The sequence below is a fragment of the Somniosus microcephalus genome, chromosome 10 (assembly GCF_052327205.1).
Source record: "Somniosus microcephalus isolate GS21.2 chromosome 10, FLI_Smic_1.0, whole genome shotgun sequence".
Lineage (NCBI taxonomy): Eukaryota > Metazoa > Chordata > Chondrichthyes > Squaliformes > Somniosidae > Somniosus > Somniosus microcephalus.
Genome location: NC_140996.1, coordinates 182862228 through 182889186, shown reverse-complemented (window position 1 = coordinate 182889186; position 26959 = coordinate 182862228). Strand labels below are relative to the sequence as shown.

The 26959-nt window shown below is 43.7% G+C and overlaps 1 protein-coding gene across 1 annotated transcript in view; it reads left to right on the top strand.

Moving 5' to 3' along the window:
• ubl3a (ubiquitin-like 3a) overlaps positions 1–26959 on the top strand; it is a 126976-nt gene that overhangs the window by 79857 nt on the left and 20160 nt on the right. Inside the window, exon 2 of the mRNA XM_085999298.1 lies at positions 22971–23079. Within this exon, the coding sequence (XP_085855424.1) occupies positions 22971–23079 (109 nt within the window). The remainder of the gene's footprint in view (positions 1–22970; positions 23080–26959) is intronic.

Below are 26959 nucleotides of genomic sequence, written 5' to 3'. Positions count from 1 at the left end.
GGCTTGTTTTTTTAACGCTCTTAGACCTATTGGAATTATTATTTACTGTGGCCATGTTTGATTTAAACCCTTGATTTCTCTGACTGCCACTTTTTGTTTTTCTCCTTCCTATCTTTTGCTTTTATCCTTGTTTCCCTTTCCTCTGTCCCCTTGCTCAGGATCCCAACCCCCTGCCATTTTAGTTTAAACCCTCCCCCAGAGCACTAGCAAACACTCCCCCCTAGGACATCGGTCCCGGCCCTGCCCAGGTGCAAACCGTCCAGTTTGAACTGGTCCCACCTCCCCCAGAACCGGTTCCAATGTCCCAGGAATTTGACTCCCTCCCCTTCGCACCATTCCTCTAGCCATCTATTCATCTGAAATATCCTTCTATTTCTACTCAGACTAGCCCGTGACACTGGTAGCAATCCTGAGATTACTACCTTTTTTGAGGTCCTACTTTTAAATTTACCTCCTAACTCCCTATATTCAGCTTTTAGGACCTCCTCCCGCTTTTTACCTATATTGTTGGTACCTATATGCACCACGACAGCTGGCTGTTCACCCTCCCCTTCCAAGATGTTCTGCAGCCGCTCTGAGACATCCTTGACCCTTGCACCAGGGAGGCAACGCACCATCCTGGAGTCTCGTTTGTGGCTGCAGAAACGCCTATCTATTCCCCTTACAATAGAATCCCCTATTACTATAGCTCTCCCACTCTTTTTCCTCCCGTCCTGTGTAGCAGAGCCACCCCTGGTGCCAGGAAGTTGGCTGCTGCTGCCTTTCTCTGATAAGCCAGCAAACCCCCCCCCCCCCCCCCCAAACAGTACTCAAAGTGGTGTATCTGTTTGAGAGGGGGATGTCCACAGGGGACCCCTGCACTACCTGCCTGTGCCTAGTACTCTCTCTGTTGGTCACCCATTCCCCTTCTGCCTGTCCAACCTTTGCCTGCGGTGTGACCAACTGATCAAACGTGACATCCACGACGTCCTCAGCCTCGCGAATGGTCCAGTATGTATCCAATCGCAGCTCCAGCGCCGCAATGTGGTCTGCCAGTAGCTGTAGCTGGATACACTTCCTGCACACATAGTTGTCAGGGACACGAAGTGTCCTTGAGTTCCCACATAACGCAGGAGGAGCATACCACGGCACCGGGCTGTCCTGCCATGACTTACCCTTTAATTAATTGCAATTAAATCAAATCAATCCCACCAATTACACTACAGTTAAATGGTATATTTAAGGGCCCTGGTTTATAAACAGTCCCCGCTACACCACCGAGACTTTAGAAACTATAAACCAGAGTTAAAGTTTATAAAGAGAGAAACACTCACCAACTAATCACTTACCTGCTTTCTGGTGACGTCACACTTCGATTACTTTTTACTTCTCTCCCTCTCTGAGATTGGAGATTAGTACGCTATGAGGCCTACCTGGTCTCTGGTGCCTTTTATATCACCGCTCCGCCGCCGAGATTCCTCCCGCTGACGCTATGAGGCCTACCTGGTCTCTGGTGCCTTTTATATCACCACTCCGCCACCGAGATTCCTCCCGCCGCTGATGCTATAAACCAGACTGTTCACAACCTATCTGTCCTATTTTTACCGTGAGCTGTGCTTCCAACCCCATATTTCCCCCTCTCAAAAACCCCTTACTTCCGTAAAATTGGCCTTCTCTGCACCTGCCTTAGCCCATCTGCTGCTGAAACCCTCGTCCATGCTTTTGTTTCCTTAAGACTCGACTATTCGAATGCTCTCTTGGCCAGCTTCCACTTTCTATAATCTTGAGCGCATCCAAAACTCTGCTATCCGTATCCTAACTTGCACTGTACCATTCCCCCATCACCCCTATGTTCGATGACCTACATTAGCTTCTGGTCCACCAAAACCTCAATTTTAAAATCCTCATTCTCATGTTCAAGTCCCCTCTTTCTGTAATCTCCTCCAGCCCGACAACACTCCGAGAACTCTGCATTCCTTAAATTTTGGCTCCTGTGCATCCCCGACTTCTTTCACCTGCCGAGGCCCTCGGCTCTGGAATTCCCTCTCTGAACCTCTGCCTCCACCTCTCCCCTCCTTGAAACACTCCTTAAAACTTGTCTCTCTGACCAAGCTGTTGGTCACCTGTCCTCATGTCTCTCTGGCTCAGTATCGCTCCTGTGCAGCACTGGGATGTCTTCCTTCGTTAAAGGAGCTATATAAATGCAAGTGTTGTTGCATGTGCAGTTGCAAGCTTTGTGGCGAAATCTGAATGAATTATCATTGTACTTTTTACTGTTGGGTAAAGGCATGTGCTGTAATAGATGGCCATTTAGTTGACAACTGGGGGAATGTTAATATGCAGATGGTATCATTATAATCTGTTATGGCACCAGCAAGGGACAGAGTGAACAGTCACGTGTTCCTTTCGCAATTCAAGAAAATAAGGTGTTGCTTTTTTGTCTGTGGTGAATGTTGATATGGTAATTGTGATGACAATTATTCAATAATTGCTGATTTTTGTCCAACATGTCCCCCCCCCCTTTCCTTTTTTGTTTCTCTCTCACACCTGGCAGCTATCTTTTGCCCTGCCAGTACACTTTACACCTAATCACAGCCTATTACCATCTCGTCTAGCTTCTAATCTCTTTTACTTCTTTTGGTTCTTTTATTCTTTTGTCCGATCGCAGCCCTGCCTTCGATCTAGTTCCTTTTCTCTCCAGTTTTGAAGAAGGGTCAAACCCGAAACGTCAACTCAAATTTCTCTCCACGGATGTTGCCTGACTTGCTGAGTTTTTCCAGCATTTTCTGTTGTTATTACTTATTAGTACTGTTCATGCAAGGGATCTTTCTTTGTAAATGTGTTAGCTATACTTAAAACATGCAGTAGTTTATTCAGGATTTGCAGTTGTCATAATTTCATCTTCATTTCAAATAATTTTTGCCATGGAGCCTGTTGATGTAGCAAATTTGTGTGGTAATGCACTGCCTGAAGAGTGCGAAAGGATGGCTGTCACACTTGCACATTGACTTCCTCAATTCAACTGTACTACTTGAAGGTCTCTCTCCTCTGCTTCCCTCATCCCTCCCCCGCGCTGCCTTCCCTCATCCCTCCCCCGCGCTGCCTTCCCTCATCCCTCCCCCGCTCTGCCTTCCCTCATCCCTCCCCCGCTCTCCCCCCCCCCCCCCCCCCAATTGTGCAAAGGTTGATTAAAATACCCTCTAAAGGTAAATGTAAGAAGTCACACAACACCAGGTTATAGTCCAACAGCTTTATTTGAAATCACAAGCTTTCAGAGCGCTGCTCCTTCGTCAGGTGACTTCACTTCACCTGACGAAGGAGCAGCGCTTCGAAAGCTTGTGATTTCAAATAAAGCTGTTGGACTATAACCTGGTGTTGTGTGACTTCTTACATTTGTCCACCCCAGTCCAACTCCGGCATCCCCACACCATGGCTTCTAAAGGTAAGTAGTGAAAGCTGCTATTCACTCAGTTCACTCCACTCAGAAGTGTATCTGTTTCACTTTGAAACTTGTAGGCAGACTTGCAAGTACTGATGGTTTTTCAAATTATTTGTGTCCTTTTCGTGACAGTATTACAGTGGACGTTTGACATTCCTGTCAACTCTATAGAATTCAAGCTGTCTTGGTCAATCATGTAATACAGGAAACTCTTTTTTATCCGGCACCGGTGTGGTGCCGGTTTATCAAAAAGTCCGGATTACAGAGGTATAGTAAAAGGTACGAGAGCCCCGTACACGGCCACAGATCCAGGCGTCCCTGTTGCATGGCAACAGGTGCAGGAACCCTGGTCACAGACCAAGCGTCCCTGTTGCACAGCAACAGGTGCAGGAACCCCAGTTACACGGCCACAGATCCAGGGACGGCCACTAATATGAAGTAAAACTTACCTGAACCTACTCCTGAATTTTGCCAGTTAACCGAGATTTCCGGTTATTTAGGTGCCGGTAAATTGAGAGTTTCCTGTATATTAAATGTCTTACAAAGGTGAGCATTCCCTGTGTTGCATTTTTTTGTCATGATTTTTATCTCGCATTGTGAACTTTTAATAACACCCAAAGTTACACCTAAAAGTGATGCCTATTTACACTACTTACAATGAGTCATACTGTCACACCTCCTTTACTGTACAAACATTTAGTCCTCCTACACTCAGTGGTGCTGCTACTACCTTTCTTTCATTGCCTCTGTTCTTGCCTTTACCTTCCTTGAGTTTACCCTGATGTCCTTTTTGCTTTATAATTCTGTTTCTTCTGCTCTGTGCATATTTATGTCTTCAACGTACTTAGGGCTTCCTATTTTTTCATGTTGCAACGAGATCTCCGACATTAGCCAATAACACCAGACATTTAATAAAAAGATCCGTGCAGTATTGATCTCTTTCTAGATACCAATCACATATTAAAGACTTAGAGTAGAACATTATTGCTGCAATAGATTTCTCCACTGTTATTCATTTGAATCCAGTTTTGGATTGAAGATTATACAGTACATAGATGATCAGAATGGATTGTAGTTTCTGAACCTTAGACTGAACAATTGTTCCCTTTAATATATCCTAAATCTCAAACTACACAAAGGAAGAACCTCTGGGTAATTATCATTATTAATAAAGTAGCAGAATCTCTCCGAGCTCTGTAAAGTGCTGCTGAAGAGCTAGTATACCTTGAAGCATGGTGTTAGTAAGTACTGATTTGGGGCAAAAACGCATGATGCTAAGTTAGCCTACATAAGAAAAGTGTGAAAATAGTGAGTGCAACAGAGAATTAAAATGGCAAGCAACCAGATGCTCCGGGTCATGCTGGTAGACTGAATGGCGGTGTTCAGCAAAGTGATCGCCCAATCTGCCACGGCACCTTCCCATGCAAGCTCAAGAGGTGCAACACCTGCCCTTTCACCTCATCCCTTCTCACCATCCAGGGCCCCAAACGCTCCTTCCAGGTGAAACAGCGATTTACTTGTACTTGTTTCAACTTAGTATATATACTGTATTTGCTGCTCACGATGCAGTCTCTTCAACATTGGGGAGACAAAACACAGATTGGGTGATCGCTTTGCTGAACACCTCTGTTCAGTCGCAAATGTGATTTTGCCATTTTAATTCCCAATCCCACTCTAACTTCTCTGTCCTCTGCCTCCTACGTCTTCTCTTCTTAAGCAGTCCCTCGGAACCGAAGATGACTTGCTTCCACACTAAAAATGAGTTCTCAAGTGACCGATGAGTCCAGTGCAGGACCTACAATCTCTGTCACAGGTGGGGCAGACGGTGGTTGAAGGGGCAGGTGGGTGGGGTGCTTGTGTTGACGTGCGCTCCTTCTGCTGTTTGCGCTTGGCTTCCGCTTGCTCCTGGCGAAGAGACTTGAGGTGTTCGGCGCCTTCCCGGCTGCTTCTCTTCCACTTTGTGTGGTCCTGGGCCAGGGATGTCCAGGTGTCGGTGGGGATGTTGCACTTTTTCAAGGAGGCTTTGAGGGTGTCCTTGAAGTGTTTCCTCTGCCCACCTGGGGCTCTCTTGCCGTGTCAGAGCTCCGAGTAGAGCACTTGTTTTGGGAGTCTCGTATCAGGCATGCGGACGATGTGGCCCGTCCATCGGAGCTGATCGAGCGTGGTCAAAGCTTTGATGCTGGGGATGTTGGCCTGAGCAAGAACACTGACGGTGCGCCTATCCTGCCAATGGATTTGCAGGATCTTGCGGAGGCAGCGTTGGTACCTCTGCAGTGCTTTGAGGTGCCTGCTGTACATGGTCCATGTGTCTAAAGCATACAGGAAGGCGGGTATCACTACTGCACTGTAGACCATGAACTTGGTGCCGGGTTTGAGGTCCTGGCCTTCAGACACTCTCTCTTCCTCAGGCGACCGAAGGCTGCACTGGCACACTGAAGGCGGTGTTGGACTTCGTCATCGACGTCTGCCCTTGTTGACAGTGGGCTCCCGAGGTATGGAAAGTGGTTCACGTTGTCCAAGGCCTCGTCGTGGACTTTGATAATCGGGGGGCAGTACTGTGTGACGGGGGCAGGTTGTTAGAGGACCTTTGTCTTATGGATGTTTAGTGTAAGGCCCATGCTCTCGTACGCTTCAGCGAAGGCATTGACTGGTTTGGAGTTCGGCCTCTGTGTGCGCAGACGCAAGTGTCGTCTGCATACTGTAATTCGATGACAGAGGATGGGATGACCTTGGATCTGGACTGGAGGCGATGGAGGTTGAACAATTTTCCGTTTGTTCTGTAGATTTAGCTCCACTCCAGCGGGGAGCTTACTGAGGGTGAGATGGAGCATTGCAGCCAGGAAGATCGAGAAGAGCATTGGTGCGATGACACAGCCTTGCTTGACCCCGGACCGTACGTGAAGTGGATCCGTTGGTCAGGATCACGGCTTGCATGTCATCGTGAAGTAGGCGGAGGATGGTGACAAAATTTTGAGGGCAGCCGAATTTGAGGAGGACTCTCCATAATCCCTCATGGTTGATGGTGTCGAAGGCCTTTGTGAGGTTAAAGAAGGCCATGTACAATGGTTGGTGCTGTTCCCTGCATTTCTCTTGTAATTGATGCATGGTGAAGATCATGTCCATTGTGCCCCTTAGTGGGCAGAATCCGCATTGCAACTCTGGGAGGAGCTCTTCAGCCACTGGGAGAAAGCGATTGAGGAGGATTCTTGCGATGACTTTCCCTGTGGCAGACAGCAGGGAGACTCCTCTGTAATTACCGCAATCGGACTTGTCACCTTTCTTGAAGATGGTCACGATTGCGGCGTCTCTGAGATCCCCTGGCATGCGTTCCTCCTTCCAAATAAGAGAAATGAGTTCATGTATTCGCTCCAATAGTGCTTCTCCGCCATGTTTTAGCGCCTCGGCGGGGATTCCCATCTACTCCTGAGGCCTTGTTGTTCTTCAGTTGTCGGATGGCCTTTTCAACCTCATGCTGGGCTGGGGTTGTGCTGAGGTGGTGGCGGGTAACATGCTGCGGGATGGAGTTGAGGACACTCGCGTCGAAGACAGAATCTCGGTTAAGGAGATTTTCGAAGTGCTCCTTCCAGCGGGCACTGACTGCCTCTCTGTCCTTGATGAGTAGCTCTCCGTTCTTGGCCCGCAGTGGGGTAGGACCTTGGGTGCTTGGGCTGTAGATGGTCTTGATGGCGCTAAAGAATCCACGCACATCGTGGTTGTCAGCTAGCTGCTGGATCTCCTGCGCTTTTTCTACCCACCATATGTTCTTTAGGCCGCGAGTTTTTTGTTGGACCTCGGCCTTCAGGCGTCTGTAGAGCTGCTTTCTTGCTCTTGAGTTCTGTTGCTGTTTCCAGATCTTAAATGCCTTGTGCTTGCGGCTTATTAGCTCTTGGATCTCCTGATCGTTCTCGTCGAACCAGTCTTGGTATTCCCTGGTCGAGTGACCGAGTGTCTCTTCACAGGTGCTGATTATGGAGGTCTTGAGTGCAGACCAGGCGCTGTGGGCACTCTGTGTCTCTGAATCACTGGGAGTCATCAGATTTGTTGTGAGGCGCAGGCTGAATAGGGCTTTCTTAGCAGAGTGTTTGAGCACTCCAGCGTTGATTTTCCTGCGGCATTGCTTCTGTTGCTGCCGCTGTTTTGGGGCTACGTTGATGGAGATGACCAAGCGGATTAGGCGGTGGTCTGTCCAGCAGTCGTCGGCTCCTGCCATGTCGCGGGTGATGCGGACATCCTTGCGGTCCCTCGCTCGGACGATAACTTAGTCCAGCAGATGCCAGAGCTTGGAGCGAGGGTGTTGCCATGAAGCCTTGTAGTTGTCTCTCTGACGGAACAAGGTGTTGGTTATGCCTCCTACCCTGCTCCAATGAAGTTCAATGCAATCTCGTGGAACAGCACCCCCTCTTTCAATACAGGCATTTTACAACCTTCCGGTCTCAACATTGCATTTAACAACTTCAGATCATAACTATTGCTCGCAATATTTAGGACAGCAGGTGTAGGTAATGGCTCTGCTGTTGCCATTTACAGCTCCTTTAGACCCATCTTTTGTTTCTTGTCCCATTGCCACCCCCTTTTTGCCGTGTACCAGCATCTTTTTTGTCATTTAATTACTCCTGCCCTTCACCCTATCACAGACCTTTTTGTTCTTTCCTTCCTCCTCACCAACCCCCCCCCCCCCAAGTTTCCACAGCACTGTACTTGATTATAAATTGTTAAATCTCTAACTTCTTCCAGTTCTGATGAAAGATCATCGACCTGAAACGTTAACTCTGTTTCTCTCTCCACAGATGCTGCCTGACCTGCTCAGTATCTCCAGCATTTTCTGTTTTTCTTTCAGATTTCCAGCATTGCAGTATTTTGTTTCTGTATAGCAAGAGACGGTTATAATTGATTTCTTCATTACCGGGTTTTTGAGTCCTTTGAGTTTTTTATAATTACGACTGCTAAAATAGTAATAAACCAATCACCCCTAGGGATTGTCTTTCTAAAACAAACTGAGCACACACACTGGGATATTACCCTGTCTGAATTCCCAGCAACTTTGGAGGTTGTGGGGGGAGGGGGGCGGGGGTAGTCTGCACATTCCAGTTGTGTTCTCGAGCTTTAATTGGGGTTTCTAACTGATTCTATTGTAATACTTAGTAAACTTTGTACCACAATGGAATGAAAAGTCAATTGTTGAGAACATAGTTCCTGCTGATGTGAGTTGTCTATTTGTCAGTGAGATGTCCAGAATCAGGATATAATGGAAATTTAATTGCATCCATACAAGTTTGAAGATGTTAAAGGATCCTTGACTACCTCACCAGCCAGATTATAGTGGAGCACTTGGTGATGGATGTACAACAACAGCTTGCATTTATATAGCACCTTTTAATGTAGTAAAACATCCCAAGACGTTTCACAGGAGTGTAATCAGACAAAAATTGACACCAAACCTCTAAACCAGAGGAACAAAACTAACATGCGAGACAATCATTATAACTCTGGCGCCAAGAGGAGATTTGCCAAAAAGAAGGCTGCTTACAAAAGATTGCAGATCCTGTTCTACAAAGACAGGAAAAATTGGCGGGTCAAATTATGGGCACTCCATCTGAATTGAAGTGCCCTCTCGTGAAAGAGGAGCTAGAATCATGTGGTCAGAACCAAACACTCCACACCCAACAATAAATGAGATATAAAAACTTTGCAGGATTTATTGGCATTGTGAACTACAGAAGTGTGATGACCGCAATAAATGAGAAAGAGCTATTATAGAATGATATGACTGTTTTATTCTCAGCATAAAACGCCTTGAACTGCACAACAATCTAATCCGAGTATCTACAATCATTAAATGTCTATTTGAAGCAACGTCAACAGAATTCAGTTATTACTGATTGTGTAATTTATGCTCCTATTCATATTTTTTCTTTTTCTTTGGAATGGGGATTCATTCTAAATGCCTGATTATAATTTCATGGAGGAATGAATCATTTATCGAGCTGGACATTAGACTACTAATTCACATATAGTGCTTCTATCTGTCACGAGGATGGATGATGCTGCTGCATTTGGGAATTCGAGTCAACTACGTTATCTTCTGGTGAAGCACAAGTTTTTTTTTTTGTTTTTTTTTAAAATGTAGCACTTTTTAAAAAAAAAAAAAAACAAATGAAACCAGAGAGAGGATCACAAATCGACGTTCTTGTAATTAAATGTGCACTGTTACTCATTTTGTGATTGTCATCTGCCCAATATTTATGGTACTGGTAGAGCAGCGCTCTAGCTACTTTGTCGTCATGGCAATTTCCCGTGAAAGGGGCTAGGGTTGATACAGCCTCTGACCTGCTCTTGTAGCCACAGTATTTTTATGGCTGGCCCAGTTAGGTTTCTGGTCAATGGTAACCCCCCAGGATGTTGCTGGTGGGTGATTTAAAGATGGTAATGCCAATGAATGTCAAGGGGAGGTGGTTAGACTTTCTCTTGTTGGAGATGGTCATTGCCTGGCAATTCTGTGGCCCAAATGTTGCTTGCCACTTATCAGCCCAAGCCAAGTAGGTTTTTCCCTCGTGTTGGTTCTCTCTCCACCTGCAGCATGCCCAGTGTGGCAGTTATGTCCTTCTGGACTCGGCCAGCTTGGTCAATAGTGGTGTTACTGAGCCACTCTTGGTGATGGACATTGAAATCCCCCACCCAGAGTACATTCTGTACCCTTGGTACCCTCAGTGCTTTTCCCAAGTGGTATTCAACATGGTATTCACCCGCCCCTTCAACCACCGTCTGCCCCACCTGTGACAGAGACTGTAGGTCCCGCATTGGACTCATCAGTCACCTGCAAACTCATTTTTAATGTGGAAGCAAGTCATCCTCTGTTCCGAGGGACTGCCTAAGAAGATGATGATGATTCAACATGGAGGCGTACTGTTTCATCAGCTATGGGAGGATGCTTGGTGGTAATCAGCAGGAAGTTCCTTGCCCATGTTTGTTCTGATGCCTTGAGACTTCATGGGGTCCAGAGTCCATGTTTAGGGCCACTCCCTCCTGGCTGTGTACCACTGTGCCACCACCTCTGGTGGATCTGCCCTGCCGATGGGACAAGACATACCTAGGGATGGTGATGGAAGAGTGGGGCGTTGGCTGAAAAGTATGATTGAGTATGACTGTCCGGCTGTTGCTTGTCTGATCTGTGGGACAGCTCTCCCAATTTTGGCACAAGTCCCCAGATATTAGTGAGGAGGGCTTTGCAGGGTCGACTGGGCTGGGTGTGCCTTTGTCGTGTCAGAATCCAGTGCCTAGGTCAATGCTGGGTGGTCCGTCTGGTTTTTTTATCCTTATAGTTTTCTGTAGTGGTTTTGATACAATAGAGTGGCATGCTAGGCTATTTCTAAGGACAGTTAAGAATCTGCCACATTGCTGTGGGTCTGGAGTCACACATGGGTCAGACCAGGTAAGGACTGCAGATTTCCTTTCCTAAAGGACTTTAGTGAACCAGATGGGTTTTTACAACAATCTGGTCGTTTCATGGTTACCATTACTGTTGCTAGCTTTTTATTCCAGATTTATTTAATTAACTGAATTTAAATTCCCAGCTGCTGTGGTGGGATTGCCAGCATGCATCACTGAGTTTGAATTTAATTATACGGTTGTGTCTTTTTTCTGTGAGGGTTTGTGAATTTCTTTGGTTGTCTATGACATTGGGGGGAAATAGAGATTGAATACTCAAAGCTTTATTTCGGGTGTCTCACATTTAAGATATTAACAACTGCTTTTCTATTATGAACGCTTACTTCGACACACCTGCTGTCTGATTTACCTGTGATTAGAGCAGGAGTTCTTCAACAGAAAACAAAACACATTTTTGCAAATGTATTTCTTTCTCAGTCAACAGACTGAGCAGGAGCTCAGTTTTTTTTTCCCCTAAGTGTTTTAAACTCAGCAGGAAGATAAATTTGGATTATTGTATTTCTCCAGATTTGGCTGCTGTCCATGTAAATCATGGCAAGCCACTCCCTCCCTTCTATTCAGCTGAAAGGTCAGTCCAAAAATCTTAAACATTTTGGTGCTTGAAAGTAATTTCTTTACTATAAGTAGTGGGAAACTACATAAATGATGAATGCCTGTACATTTTGTGAGGTAACTTTTCATTCTGTAAATTTATGTTTAATAAAGACTAAGTTAACAAACTCATGTGATAGGAATCACTGATGATGGGAAATCAGTGGAGATTGCACTTGATGGCTGAGGTTAGGGGAGGAGGCTGAAGATGGGAACATGGAAAGCGTGGCACCTGATGGTTCAAAAGTGGCCAAGGCATTTCAAGACCCCTCTAAGGCTGCTAGACCCTGCCAGCCCCCACTCTGATTCCAAGACCCCACCCCCACCCACCCTCTCAAAACCTCAACTTTATACCCAATGCTCCCTAATCCTATCCTAAATGCTCCTAGATTCTCAAACCTTTCTCGCCCAATGTTCCCAGATTCCAGGATGTGATACAGGGTTACCTGAACTCTGGGACCTTTCCCTAGTTCCCCCTGCTAGATTCTGAAACCTCATCGTAGTATTGCCAGATGCCGGGCCTCTTCCCAATACTCTCAGATCTCTGGCCGCCCAATGCTGATAAATCAGTGTTGCTGATAGTACCACTTAGCATAATGCCCTGTTCTTATGAAATCTCTTGTCTCGCTATGAGCAATGCATAATTTGTGAAGGACCATAGTTTTGAGAACGTAGTGTTACAAAAATAATAGCTGGGAAGTAATGAATTTCTGTTCAATGTTTGTTCCCCATCTCCCAACCAGCTGGCAATTTCTGAATTCTTTCTGATTTGTTTAATTTACGCAAACAAGCAGGCCGCCTTTCAAGCAAGGGAATCATGGAATACTGTCCCCTTTAAGATAAACCATCTTTACAATGGCTGTGGCAAACATGTGATCTTCTCCAGTTTATACCAAGTCCAGAACTTTCCCAAACCGAGTCAGACTTCGCTGGGTAAGTTATATAGGCCAGAAACAGCAAATATGGGTTTTATCCAAAATTCCAAACTCCCACCATATTTCTGCTCTCTGGATCTGGAATTTCTAGACTCTTGATCTGAATTTTCACTTTTTTTCTCATCGTTGACAGTAGTCTTGTTGCTCCATATCAAGAAAGAGTTAATTACATTTTATTTCTTCTGTGAACCATGAGGTTTAGTTAGCTGTTTCAATAACTAGTTCATTGTTGGAAGTCCTCCTTGTTGTTTGCTACTGCTTCAGCATCAATACTTCTAACGTTAAATACTTTGAAGACCTGCTTCAGCAGGATCATTGCATGATCTTTAAGTCTTTTCTTGTTGGTCCAGAAGTACATCAGCTGATGACCCAGCCAGTTTTAAAAGTTGTACATCTTAACACAAGGCATTTTGCAGCAGCATCTGAGTATCACGCAACTTTATTTAATTAGTATGTTCGCACTCTTGGATGGCTTTTCACAGAAGACTAAAGACGCAAGTCTAGCAGGCCAGTGTGGTTTTTCAGACATGTTAATATTTACAGCACAGTTCAGCAATACATTTTCACTGGTGCAATATCTTGTAGGTGTTTTTGGTGCTCAGTTTATTTGGTGCATTTATAGAACTTGATTTACTAAGCTTTCATTTTTCTGGCCCCAGGTTTAAGACATTTCGGATTTTAATTAAATATTTCATTCTGTAATGTAATTTGCAGTGGTGGAGTGGACTTTTTATATTATGAAACTGAAAAGATAATGCAATCAGATAATTCCAGATTCTTTTTAATTGAAAAGCTTAATCTGACCCATTGCTCATTTGGCAGAGTATGTTTGCAAGATAATACATGCAGTTAACTCCAAAATTGTAGTTGCTTTATGGTTTTAATAATATCTGATTATTGAAGTAATTTAGAATATTCCATTATGAATCTAAGCTGTAAAACTAAACTACTGGCCAATTCTGTGTGCTTTATCTGTACTGTTAGAATAAACACGACTATGTAATTTGGGGATAGCCTATTTGTAAATGCACACATGGTAAATCATTGTTAACCTCCTTGTTAATCTCCTGTAAGAAGATTATTGAACCTTGGGTAATGTACCTCTTTCCACTGGAAGCGCAAATGTGTTTCGAGATGCTTTAATCTATTTAAGTACCCTGACATGAAGAGGAGTATGTTTTAGCATCAAAGATACGATTAAAATGTATTTCTGGAGAACTCTGGTTGCAAGGCAAAATATCATCTGACTATTTTTAAACAGAACTTTTGCATATCTATTACGATAGCAAAATACTGCGGATAGGGCAGAAGTATGGGAGATAGAATGGACACAGTCGAGGGCCGTGTCAACCACAGTAGAGGGGAATCCTTGGATGAGGAAAAAGGAAGACATGTCGGAAGCACTGGTATGGAGGGTGGCATCGTCGGAGCAGATGCGGCAAAGACCGAGAAACTGGGAGAATGGAATAGAGTCCTTACAGGAGGTGGGGTGGGAGGAAGTGTAGTCCAGGTAGCTGTGGGAATCAGTGGGCTTGTAGTGAATGTTGGTCAATAACCTATCTCCAGAGATGGAGAAGTCGAGGAAGGGAAGAGTCGGAGATGGACCATGTGAAGGAGAGGGAAGGGTGGAAATTGGAGGCAAAGTGAATGAAATTGTCTAGTTCAGGGCGCGAGCAGGAGACGGCACCGATACAGTCATCAATGTACTGGAAAAAGAGGTGAGAGAGGGGACCTGAGTAGGACTGGAACAAAGAGTGTTCCACATATCCCACGAAAAGGCAGGCATAGCTAGGACCCATGTGGGTACCCATAGCAACACCTTTGATTTGGAGGAAATGAGTGGAGTCAAAGGAGAAGTTGTTCAATGTGAGAACAAGTTCAGCCAGGCGGAGGAGGGTGGTGGTGGATGGGGACTGGTTGGGCCTCTGTTCAAGGAAGAAGCGGAGCGCCTTCAAGCCATCCTGGTGGGGGATGGAGGTGTAGAGGGATTGCAAGTCCAGTGAAAAGGAGGCGGTTGGGGCCGGGAAACTGGAAACTGTTAAAGTGGCGGAGGGCGTCGGAAGAGTTCGGATATAGGTGGGAAGAGACTGGACAGGGGGAGAAAAAATGGAGTCGAGATAGGAAGAGATAAGTTCCCTGGGGCAAGAACAGGCTGAAATGATGGGTCTACCAGGGCAGTCCTGTTGGTGGATCTTGGGAAGGAGTTAGAAGTGGGCTGTGCAGGGTTGGAGAACTGAGGTTGGCGGCCATGGAGGGAAGATCTTCAGAGGAGATGAGATCAGTGAGTGCTTCCGACATGTCTTCCTTTTTCCTCAACCGAGGATTCCCTTCTACTGTGGTTGACATGGCCCTCGACTGTGTCCGTTCTATCTCCCGTACTTCTGCCCTCACCCCTGCTCCTCCTCCCCGGAACCACGATAGTTCCCCTTGTCCTTGCCTTTCACCCCACCAGCCTCCACATTCAACGGATCATCCTCCGCCATTTCCGCCACCTCCAGCGTGATCCTACCACCAAATGCATCTTCCCCTCACCTCCCCTTTCAGCATTCCATAGGGACCACTCCCTCCGCGACACCGTAGTCCACTCCTCTACCACCCCCAGCACCCCTTCCCCTTCACCCGGCACCTTCCCGTGCAAGCACAGGAGATGCAACACATGCCCTTATACCTCCCCCTTCCCACTGTCCAGGGCCCCAAACACCCCTTCCAGGTGAAACAGTGATTTACTTCTTGCAATTTAGTATACTGTATTCGCTGCTCACGATGTGGTCTCCTCTACATTGGGGAGACCAAACGCAGATTGGGTGACCATTTTGCGGAACACCTCCGTTCAGTCTGTAAGGGGGACCCCGAGCTCCCGGTGGCCTGTCACTTTAATTCACCGCCCCATTCCCACTCAGACCTGACCGTCCTCGGCCTCTTGCATTGTTCCACGTAAGCTCGAGGAACAGCACCTCATCTTTCGATTAGGCACTCTACTGCCCTCTGGACTCAACATAGAGTTCAACAATTTCAGATCATAACCTCGGCCCCTATCACATATATATATATTTTTTTTTTAATCCACACTTTTTTTGTTTTTTCTTCCCTTCCTTCAGCTGTCCTTCATTCTACCAGCGCAATTCACACCCCATCTAGAGCCATCCTTTGTTCCTTAACCTGCCCCATTTCCACCTCCCCTTGCCTTGAATATCTCTTAATGTCTCTTCATCTCTCCTGCTTTCTATCCTATCACTGACCTTCCCTTTTGTTCTTTCAGCCCCAACCTTGCTTTCCATTTCCTGCATTTTTTCCAGTTCTGACGAAAGGTCATCGACCTGCAACGTTAACTCTGTTTCTCTCTCCACCGATGCTGCCTGGCCTGCTGAGTTTTTCCAGCGTTTCCTGTTGTTGTTTTGCATATCTATGCTTTGAGCCTTATTTTTCCAATTATTTTGAGTTAAAAGGACAGTGCAGGCTTATTAATCCTCACTATATGTATGTATACAACAGCAGTGTTTATAACGTACCCCATAACATTTTTAATATCCAAATAGAAGGATTTGGCAATTACAGTACCGTTAGTCCTTTTTGCTTCTGAGAAACGACTTCAGAATGGCATTAAGTGCTGTGTTGTAATGACAGTTACTTGGAAGGTACAGAGGATTACCATGGGCTGGCATTTTTCTCATTGCCAGGTTGCTTAAACTTGTCATTAGACACATCACAGATGATTTCTTATTCCCCTTCTATTCAGCACTTCTAATGAATATAGAATAAATTTGAACAAAGTGCGCAGTGTTTTGAGGCCACCAACAATTGTCCCATATGATAGAAAATGGCAGCATTTATACTTGCATTGCCACTGCAGAAGTTTCAACCAAAAGTAAATAGCCAATAACTTGTCATGATGTAATAGAATAGCTGCTGATATTACAATGTGTGGGGCAAAAACGGTCAGCTTCCACTGGTGCATTTTTACTAGTTGCTAAAACTGTGTTGAATTTGAGGGAGTTGGTGCTTTAAATGTGAATGAAATTTTAAAAAAAGATTGAGGGGAAGGAATAGATATTCTAGATATAGAGTATAAAAGATACATAAGAACATAAGAAATAAGAGCAGGAGTAGGCCATTCGGCCCCTCGAGCCTGCAAATTTTGGAAATATTGGAAATCTGGATGGCTGTCTTCCAATTCAATTTTGTACATTCAGTTCCAGATTTAAAATCTCTTCTGAATTTATACATACAGTCCTGTGAAAAATAAGTTGTGGCCTTCCCAAAACAAAACTGATCTATCAACATTCCTGCCTCAGCAATGTGTACGATTCAGCTCAAGGCGTCTGCTTGAATTGTTTGTGTAGGCACAATTATGCGAAGCAGTGGAATTCCCTCGACTCTTCCAATCCCAGGTTATAATGCTGTGTAACATCATTGATGTCCATGCATTTGCAGTCTTTCTGATATAGATTTCCTTTACTGCAGGTTCCTTTTTGAATCAGCAAATATTTGGGATACAGTATTCAGAGGTTTAAGATGATGCAGCAAATGGTCCTGTAAATTTTAAGCCTGACTTCATCTTTGAGAAAGGACATGGAAACATTACCTTATTTATGTAATTCAAGTCCAAATTGTACATCATTGTTAAAAGGATTATCTAAATTATTAAGTGTCATACTCTGACCAGTCGATGTCAGAATCTATTTTGAAGTATTTTAAAATGGTCAGTCAGATAAATTTCAAACTCAAAGAACAGACATTATGACTGTGACATTGTGGATTTATGTAAAATCATGGAAACTGGAAGTATCCATTCTGATTCAAGATTTAAAAAAATTAATTTAGCTGATTCACAAACATGAATTGCATTGGGATAGTGACAACTTTTACCTAACTGCACTTCACTGCTCTAGGTTCTCCGGTTTACTTCCACTGCTTCTCGCTTCTCTACTGATATACAAGATTCACTGGTGCACACTGCTAACACTGCATGCTATGACGCACCTCCACTGGACCCCTGCATCAACTGTGTGCAGGATCACGGAGACGTTGCACTCCTCCTTGGCCCTCTTATTCCACTGGACGTCCTCTAGAAGTGTACCCACAGATATTCTGCCCCTCAAACGGCTCCTGGATCTGCTATGTCGCCACAACTCTCAGATATTGGACACTGGGCGTAGATGCTCCAAACTGATTCCACCCTGTCTACATGTCAGCTATATCCCATTGTGGGCAATCTTTTCTTTAAACTGCACGGCCGCACAGCGCTCTGAAGGTTTGGCACAGCTGGCTTTTAAATAGAAGAACCACACGTGCGTGTAATTTTGAATGGCCCACACTGCCCATTAAAGGGGCTGCACGGGCCAAAAAAAATTAGTGGGAACATTGATCGTGGGAGCTTGGGCTTTAACTTTGGGCTCTCTCCTATCATCTCTATATCTCCCCTCCCTATTATCTGACTACAATTAGGACACTTCAACCCAAATCTCTGTGATGCGTGTGTAACCTTAATTCGCTCTGAATTCATTTGTGCACATTTTGGTTGATGCTCCAAACCTGAGCCAATTATTTCTATGTCCTTTTCTTTTACTGTTGGCCCCTCTTGATGCCCTTGTCTTCTGTGTCCTTCCATTCCTGTCACCCAGTCATGCCACTTTTCATTTTTACCCTCACTGGTACTTTACACACCTAATCCTCACCCCATAACATCACTACTCTTCTGCCTTCCTACTCTACTGCTGCCATCCAAGGCTTGAATCTTGAGCAAGCCCACAGCTACCCCTGTGCCTCCCTTGGCATTCTTCAAAGGGTCTGTTGAGGTGCCTGTTGCTGCTTCCTTACAATTATTCTGTCATGTTCTCTCTCCGACCTTCCCACCAAGCGTGCCTCCTGAGGGCTAACCTCACCAACACCTTCCTGTCCCGTTCTCGCCACTTGGATACGAGCACTGGATCAATAATTACTGCCTTCTCTACATTTCTCTCCAGAATGTCTGTTCACTCGCAAACAAGGCCCTTGTCATCTACGTCTTACTGTAATTTATATAGGGCCCTGATGAGACCACACCTTGAGTATTGTGTACAGTTTCGGCCTCCTTCCAGAAGGAAGGATATACTTGCCATAGAAGGGAGTGCAATGAAGGTTCACCAGACTGGTTCCTGGGATGGGGGTATTGTCCTATGAGGAGAGATTGAGTACACTAGGCCTATATTCTCTAGAGTTTAGAAGAATGAGAGGTGACCTCATTGAAACATACAAAATTCTTATAGGGCTTGACAGGGTAGATGCAGGGAGGATGTTTCCCCTGGCTGGTGAGTCTGAACCAGGGGTCACAGTCTCAGAATAAGGGGTCGGCCATTTAGGACTGAGATGAGGAGAAATTTCTTCACTCGGAGTGGTGAATCTTTGGAATTCTCTACCCCAGAGGGTTGTGAAGGCTCAGTCATTGAGTATATTCAAGAAAGAGATCAAGAAATGTTTGAATATTAAGGGAATCGAGGGATGTGGGGATAGGGCAGGAAAGTGGAGATGAGGTAGAAGATCAGCCATGATCTTATTGAATGGCAGAGCAGGCTAGAAGGGCCAAATGGCCTACTCCTGCTCCTATTTCTTATGTTTTTATGACATTGTGTTTGATCCAAATCTTGCACTAACTTTTTGTATGTTTTCTGGATCTTTGTGCTTTAACAGACGCTTAGAATCCGAACAGTCTAGTCAATTTAAAAAGTCATTTCTTTGGATGTGTTGTGGCTGAGATTTTCAGCCCACTTGTATAGGGCAGTATTGCACTTGCTTGCACGTACATATTTCTTTTAGTCACCTGAGAAATGAGTCAGACAGTATCCTAAACCCGATTTTGAAAATAACTGCGAAATGCCCTTTTTCTCCCCCGTTGAAGCTACTGTGGAATCTGCCCTGAAATGTCAGTGGGGCAGTTTCCAGAGCACCAGAGTCAAAGATGCAGTACCCCTTTCGTAACCTCCACATTCGTCACTGGGTGAAAGCATGGCATGAATTTGTAAACGGCCAATCATGTCTGACTGATTAAGAGGTCATTGGTGTGTATAAGAGTGTATTGATAAGAGAATGCAATGGGTGTTGCGTATATAGATTTTCAAAAGATGTTTGATATTAACCAGCATAGGTGGCTGGTTAATAAAATTAAGTCACATACAGTATCTTATCTAATTAACAAGTCAGACTAACATTCAGAAATATCTTCAATAAACGGAACTTGCTGCTACATCGATGTAACTAGAACAGCTTAAATGAAAGGATGATTTTAATGGAAATTTGGCAGCATGACTAGTAAGTTAGTTAAAGGATAGAAAACTGGCTAATGGATCTTTTTAGCACTGGAAGGATGTAAATAATGGTCCCTAGGGGTCAGTGTAGGGATAATTTCTCTTGGGTATTAGGATCATTTCCTATCTATCTAATCTGGACTTGGATATGGGAGCACACTATCAAAATTTACAGACAACAAAAAATGAACGAGTTAACTGAAGACTATTTGTCAGGAGGACATAGACAAGTTAGTGGACTGAGCAGATGGATGTCAGATGAAACTTAATGCAGAGACGTGCGAGGTGGTATATTTTAGGAGGAAGAATAAGGAAAGATATACATACATGCACACTACATGGTAAACTTTAAGAGGAGCACCGACTGAGTTTTAAAATTGGGAGGATAAGTTGCTAAAGCTGTTTATAAATAGGCATATAGGATCCTAGATAGAGTGCTAAAAAGTAAATAAGTAATGCTAAACCATTACAAATCATTGTTAAAGAAAGACTTGCATTTATATAGCACCTTTCACGACCACCGGACGTCTCAAAGCGCTTTACAGCCAATGAAGTACTTTTGGAGTGTAGTCACTGTTGTAATGTAGGAAACGCGGCAGCCAATTTGCACACAGTAAGCTCCCACAAACAGTAATGTGATAACGACCTGATAATCTGTTTTTGTTATGATTGAGGTATAACTATTGGCCAAGACACCAGGGATAAGTCCCTACTCTTCTATGCAATAGTGCCATGGGATCTTTTATGTCCAGCTGAGCAAGCAGACGGGTCCTTGGTTTAATGCCTCATCCGAAAGACAGCACCTCTGGCAGTGCAGCACTCCCTCTGCACTGCACTGGAGTATCGGCCTAGATTTTTGTGACCAGTCCATGTCCATTATCGGGTCTAATTTTGGGCACCTTACTTTAGGAAGGATATCAAGGTCATGGAGAGAGTGCAGAAGAGATTCACCAAGATGATGCCATGGATGAGAGACTTTAGTTATGAGGAGAGACTAGAGAAAGTGTGACTCTTAAGTTGAACCCAGACGATTGAGGAGATCTAATAGGTGTTTAAAATTGAGAGGCTTTGTCAAAGTAAATCTGAAACTATTTTCATTGATCATAACTAGGGGCATATAGTTAAGATAATCACCAGAAGAATCATGGGAAATGTGAGAATATTTTTTACATAAAGGGTTGTTAGGACAAGGAATGCCGTACCAGAAGCAGTGGTGGAAGCAGAATCCATAATAGCTTTTAAATGAGAAGTGGATAAATATTTGAAGAACTATTTAAACAGGTATAAACAGCAAGAAATGAGTCTTGGTAAATAGCTCTTTGAGGGCCTGCGCAAGCGCAGTGTGCCGATCGGCCTCCTTATGTTGTTTCTATAGTGAACTTGTTAAGAAAAAGTTTGTCTTGGAAGCACGAGCAGAGGGGACTTGTCTGTACTTTCTGGTCCTAATGGTAATGAGAACATTTAATAGGATTTTTTTTTGAGGATGGTTCCAGTAATATATTTCTTGCCCTCCTAATGAGTAACAAACCTTATCTGAGGAAGGATGTTCTTGCCATGGAGGGAGTGCAGCGAAGATTCACCAGATTGATACCTGGGATGGCAGAAATGACTTATGAAGAGAGATTGGGTCGATTGGGCTTATACTCGCTGGAGTTTAGAAGAATGAGAGGGGATCTCATTGAAACTTATAAAATTCTAACAGGACTAGACAGACTAGATGCAGGAAGGATGTTCCCGATGGCGGGGGAGTCCAGAACCAGGGGTCACCGTCTAAAGATAAGGGGTAAGCGATTTAGGACAGAGATGAGGAATTTCTTCACCCAGAGAGTGGTTAAACCTGTGGAATTCTCTACCACAGAAGGCAGTGGAGGCCAATTCATTAAATATATTCAAGAAGGAGTTGGATATATTTCTTAAGGCTAAAGGGATCAAGGGATATGGGGAGAAGGCAGGGACAGGGTACTGAGTTTGGATGATCAGCCATGATCTCATTGAATGGCGGAGCAGGCTCGAGGGGCCAAATGGCCTACTCCTCCTATCTTCTATGTTTCTATGTAAATACTAAAGTTGGATGATGTGCTGTTCTATGTGGAATGCTATGTAATGCACAATGTAGTATTCTGCTGCCAAGGTGGAGTTGTACTTAAATTGTTAAGTAAATACTGACTTGAGATTAATCTGTAATTGCAAATTGGAATGTGCCTGCAAATTTCAGGCTCTTGCCAATAGATTGTTTAGAATCTGTAATGAAGTGTGATGTCTCGTGTGTGTTGGCTGAACTTAGATGCTGGACTCTTGTACTGGCAGATCTTGTGGCATTCCCCATTATACTGGCAGATCTTCTGTGGAATTCCTCAGTGAGTAAGAGCTTATGCTGAGTATGGAAGTGAGGGAGGGGTGCTCAATGGCACAGATAATTTGGAAAGAAATTTGTAAGAGATCACCTTTGTAAGAGACAGAAGTGTTTTTTCGATTGGTTCCTGAAAAATACGTGTTTTCCTTACGCCATCTTTCCTCCTTTAATTACTGTTGGAAATATTTAGTAGTGTTAACAAAAGGTTCTACTTAAACATTCATGTTTAAATCAAAACTTTAATTCAGAACTCTGTGAATTGGCAGTCTGGCTTTCTGGAAGTTGTATGCATGAGTTAGAGCTGTAGCTTTCTAACTTTAGTCCCCTTGGTTAAGGGTCTTGGCTCAGTTAGCACTCTCGCCTCTGAGTCAGTAGGCTGTGGATTCACGCCCCACTCCAGAGACTTGAGCATATACCAAGTGGGCGTAAAAATCCCATAGCACTATCAGAAGAGGAGCAGGGGAGTTTTACCCAGTGTCCTGGACAATATTTATTACCTCAACCAACATCACTAAAACCAGTTTATCTGGTCAGTATCACATTGCTGTTTGTGCCAAATTGGCTGCCGTGTTCACAACATTACAACAGTGACTGCTTCAAAAGTACTTTGTTGGCTGTGAAGCGCTTTGGGTCGTTAAAGGCACTATATAAATGCAAGATTTTTTCCCCCTCCTTCCCTTTTAGAAGTGGGAGTATTGTGTTCCAGTGGCCAGACAAGCTGGCTGTATATTGCATTCATGTGCTAGAAGCATCTTGTCTACTGAAGTATGGTAGTTTATAGTTTTTTTTTGTTAATTTTGGCATATGCAGTATGTTTCTTTGGTAGTGTGGATCAGTGACTTATCCACTGCTGTTCATGCTATCTAATTTTGAGCACTAATTGACACACGTATTTTCAAACTGCTTCTCTGTACTATATTGAAATGTTGTCTTTTCCATTTAAACAGATTAACTTGCGACTCATCTTGGTGAGCGGAAAAACAAAAGAATTTCTGTTTTCACCTAATGATTCAGCAGCAGACATTGCCAAACATGTGTATGAAAACTGGCCAATGGGTGAGTAGTTGTTTTCTGACTTGCGACTTTTACATGTTTCGTAGCCATTGATTCGAAACCGGTCCCATTTTATAGCTGTGCTACTCCATCCCCCATAGGATGCCCCAAGCTTTTCTGTAAATACTTTTATCTCCACTCTTCAACTGGATCCAGTTTCGGGAGAGCAGTATCCATGCACCTCCCCATCACTTATATATTTGGGAAGCAAACCGGTATTTCTCTCCTTTGAGCTCTGCTTTTATATGGAAGCCGCAGACAGCAAACTCATGGGACTGGCTTTCTTATCCCAACAGCCGTAATATAGACCCAGATTTTCATGCATCCACAGTGCCTTGGGATGTAGAAGCCAGGGTTGTCTACACTACACGGAGTAGAAGCGAGGGATGGAACCCTGATTTCCTTCCAACTATATTCATATAGTGAAAAACACCTTGTATTTATTTAATCCCAGTGTATATCTTCTTTATCATAGAAATCTATCAGTGCAAATTTTAAAAATCTGAAAATTAAGATATCCAATCTATTTTTAAGGCTAGATATATTTTTTTTCAAAGAAAGCAATGAAAAAGACATATATTTCTCTAATTCTATGGGTGATGGTATAAATGTATAGGTTATTTATAACCTACAGATGTTTTTTAATAATGGAATAGGTAGAGTTCTGAAAAGGTCACCGGGTATTTCTAAAGGTTCAGTTTTACAGTGCATCACAAATGTAATAAAACATGAAAAAGCAAATTAATGTGCAAGGGTCAAAAGAATGTTGACCACATCATGGTGCTATAGAACTATAAAAATGCATCAAAACCTCAGCTGGTAGCATCAAGAGCTTTGTCTTTTTTTTCTGTAGGTCAGAGTTGATCCCCAGTAGGAGCCCTTCACTACGATTTTTGATTTGTATTTTATGTACATCTCACAGGAATATTTGAACAGATTTCAACATCTTTTTTATTAAGTTTCATTACTGACACCAAATTGTACATTCATCAAAAGAACTGAAAGGGTTATTTTTTCCCCATTACATACCACATTTTTAAGTTACTCATGTGACAACTCTCCATTCACAACTGAGTACCATGAAATAAGCCTGCATTGCAGCAGCAAAAAGAAAGACTTGCATTTATATAGCCTTTCACGACCTCTGGACATTCCAAAGCACTTTACAGTTAATAAACTTTTTGAAGTGTAGTCACTATTTTAATGTAGGAAACGTGGCAGCCAATTTGTGCACAAGTCTCACAAACAGCAATGTGATAATGACCAGATAATCTGTTTTTAGTGATGCTGATTGAGGGATAAATAATGGCCAGGACAGAGGGGGTAACTCGCCTGATCATCTTCGAAATAGTGCTATGGGATCTTTTACACCCACCTGGGAGAGCAGATGGGGCTTCGGTTTAACATCTCATCCGAAAGACGGCACCTCCGGCAGTGCAGCACTGCACTGGAGTGTCAGCCTAGATTTTTGTGCTCAGTACGCCATATATATTTTATGGTATTGTGAATGGAGAGTAACTTATGAATGTATCATTTCTGTTTTAAACCTCATCTGTAACTTCTCTCTTCAGACACTGGATTTCTTTCTAATGGGAGGGAGAGTTCAGGTAAAGGTAAACCTAGAAGTCTGAAAAGAAAAGTCAGGGCCGTAGAACAGAGTAATGATTTGGGTGAAATCAAGCAGATTGTGTCAGGAAGAAACAGTTCAACAATGGTAATGGGGCATTAGCAACTAAGGCCACAACAGGGGAAAAATAGCAAAAAGTTAAAATTAAAGGCACTATATCTGAATGCACGAAGCATTCGTAACCTGATAGATGAATTATTGGCACAAATAGAAATAAATGGGTTTGATCTAGTAGCTGTTACTAAGACGTGGTTGCAGGCTGATCAAGGTTGTGAACTAAATATTCCAGGGTACTTGACTTTTAAAAAAGATAGGCAAAATGGCAAAGGTGATGGGGTAGTCCTGATAATGAAGGATAAGATAAAGGCAGTAGTGAGAATGGACCTTGTTTCAGAAAATCAGAATGTAGAATCAGTATGGGTGGAGCTAAGAAATAACAAAAGGCAGAAATCATTGGTGAGAGTAGTTTATAGGCCCCCTAACAGTAATCACAGTGTTGGACAGAGTATAATTCAGGAATTTAGAGGAGCACATAACAAGGGTAATGCAATAATCCTGGGGATCTTCAATCATCATCTAGACTGGACAAACCAAATTGTCAAAAGTAGCTTGGAGGACGAGTTCATGGAATGCATTTGAGAGAATTTTCTGGAACAAAATTATTAAGGACGGGGTAACAGGGCATTTGGAAAATCACACTATAATTAGCAAGAGTCAACACGGTTTTATGGAAGAGAAATCATGTTTGACAAATCTATTGTTTTTTGAGGGTGTGATTAGGGTAGATAAGGGGAACCAGTGGATGTGGTATATTTGGATTTTCAGAAGGCACTCACTAAGGTGCCACACAAGAGGATGTTACACAAGATTAGGGCTCATGGGATTGGGGGTAATATATTAGCATGAATTGAGGATTGGTTAACGGACAGGAAACAGAGAGTAGGAATAAATGGGTCATTTTCGGGATGGCCGGGTATAACTAGTGGAGTGCCACAAAGATCAGTGTTTGGGCCTCAGCTATTTACAATCTATATCAACGACTTAGATGAGGGGACCAAGTGTAATATATCCAAGTTTGCTGACTATACAAAGCTGTGGGGAAAGTCAGCTATGAGAAAGATGAAAAGAGGCTGCAAAGGGATATAGGCAGGTCAAGTGAGTGGGCAAAAAGGTGTAAGATGGAATATAATGTGGGGAATTGTAAAATTATCCACTTTAGTAGGAAGAATGGAAAAACAATTTTTTTTAAAAAGGTGAAGGACTCGTAAATGTGATTCATATGGATTTGGGTGTCCTTGTACAGGAATCTCAAAGTTAATATGCAAGTACAGCAAGCAATTAGGAAGGCAAATGGTATGTTAACCTTTATTGCAAGGGGTTTGCAGTATAAGAGTAAGGAAGTTGCTGGAATTATATAGGGCTTTGGCGAGACCACACCTGAAGAACGTGTACCGTTTTGGTCTCCTTACCTAAGGAAGGATATATTTGCCTTACAAGGGTGCAATGAAGGTTCACTAGATTGATTCCTCGGATGAGAGTGCTGTCCTATGAGGAGAGATTAAGTAGAATGGGCCTATATTCTCTGGAGTTTAGAAGAATGAGAGGTGATCTCATTGAAATATGTTAGAGGATTTAACCGGGTAGATGCTAAGAGGCTGTTTTCCCTGGATAGAGTCTAGAACGGGGGAGTCATAGTCTCAGGTTAAGGGGTCGGCCATTTGGGACTGATGAGGAGAAATGTCTTCAGGGGGTTGTGATTCTTTGGAATTCCCATAGGTCGGTGGATGCTCAGTCGATGAGTATATTCAAGACTGAGATTGATAGATTTTTGGGCACTAAGGGGGAATTGCAGGATATGGGGATAGGAGAGGAAAGTGAAGTTAATGTAGAAGTTCAGCCATGATCATCTTGAATGGCGGAGCAGGCTCGAGGGGCCGTATGGCCTACTCCTGCTCCTATTTCTTGCGTTCTTTCACAAATAGATACATTGGGCAGTACAGTCACGTATATAACAATGATGGATATTATATTTATGGTGGTGTGTATGCTGAAAATGTTATGCTTTTCACCTAAGCCCACATTGTTTTCTCCTTCTTGGTTATTAAAGTACAATGGCCCGTATTTTCCGATCGCAGGCCTGCGATCTGGAAAAATCTACTCCCTTACCTAAGGGCTCCCGGGGCGCACACGCTTCCGCTCCTGGGCCTCTCCAAACTTGAAGTCTGCAGGGCCCACGTATCCCTGGGGCGCATGTAG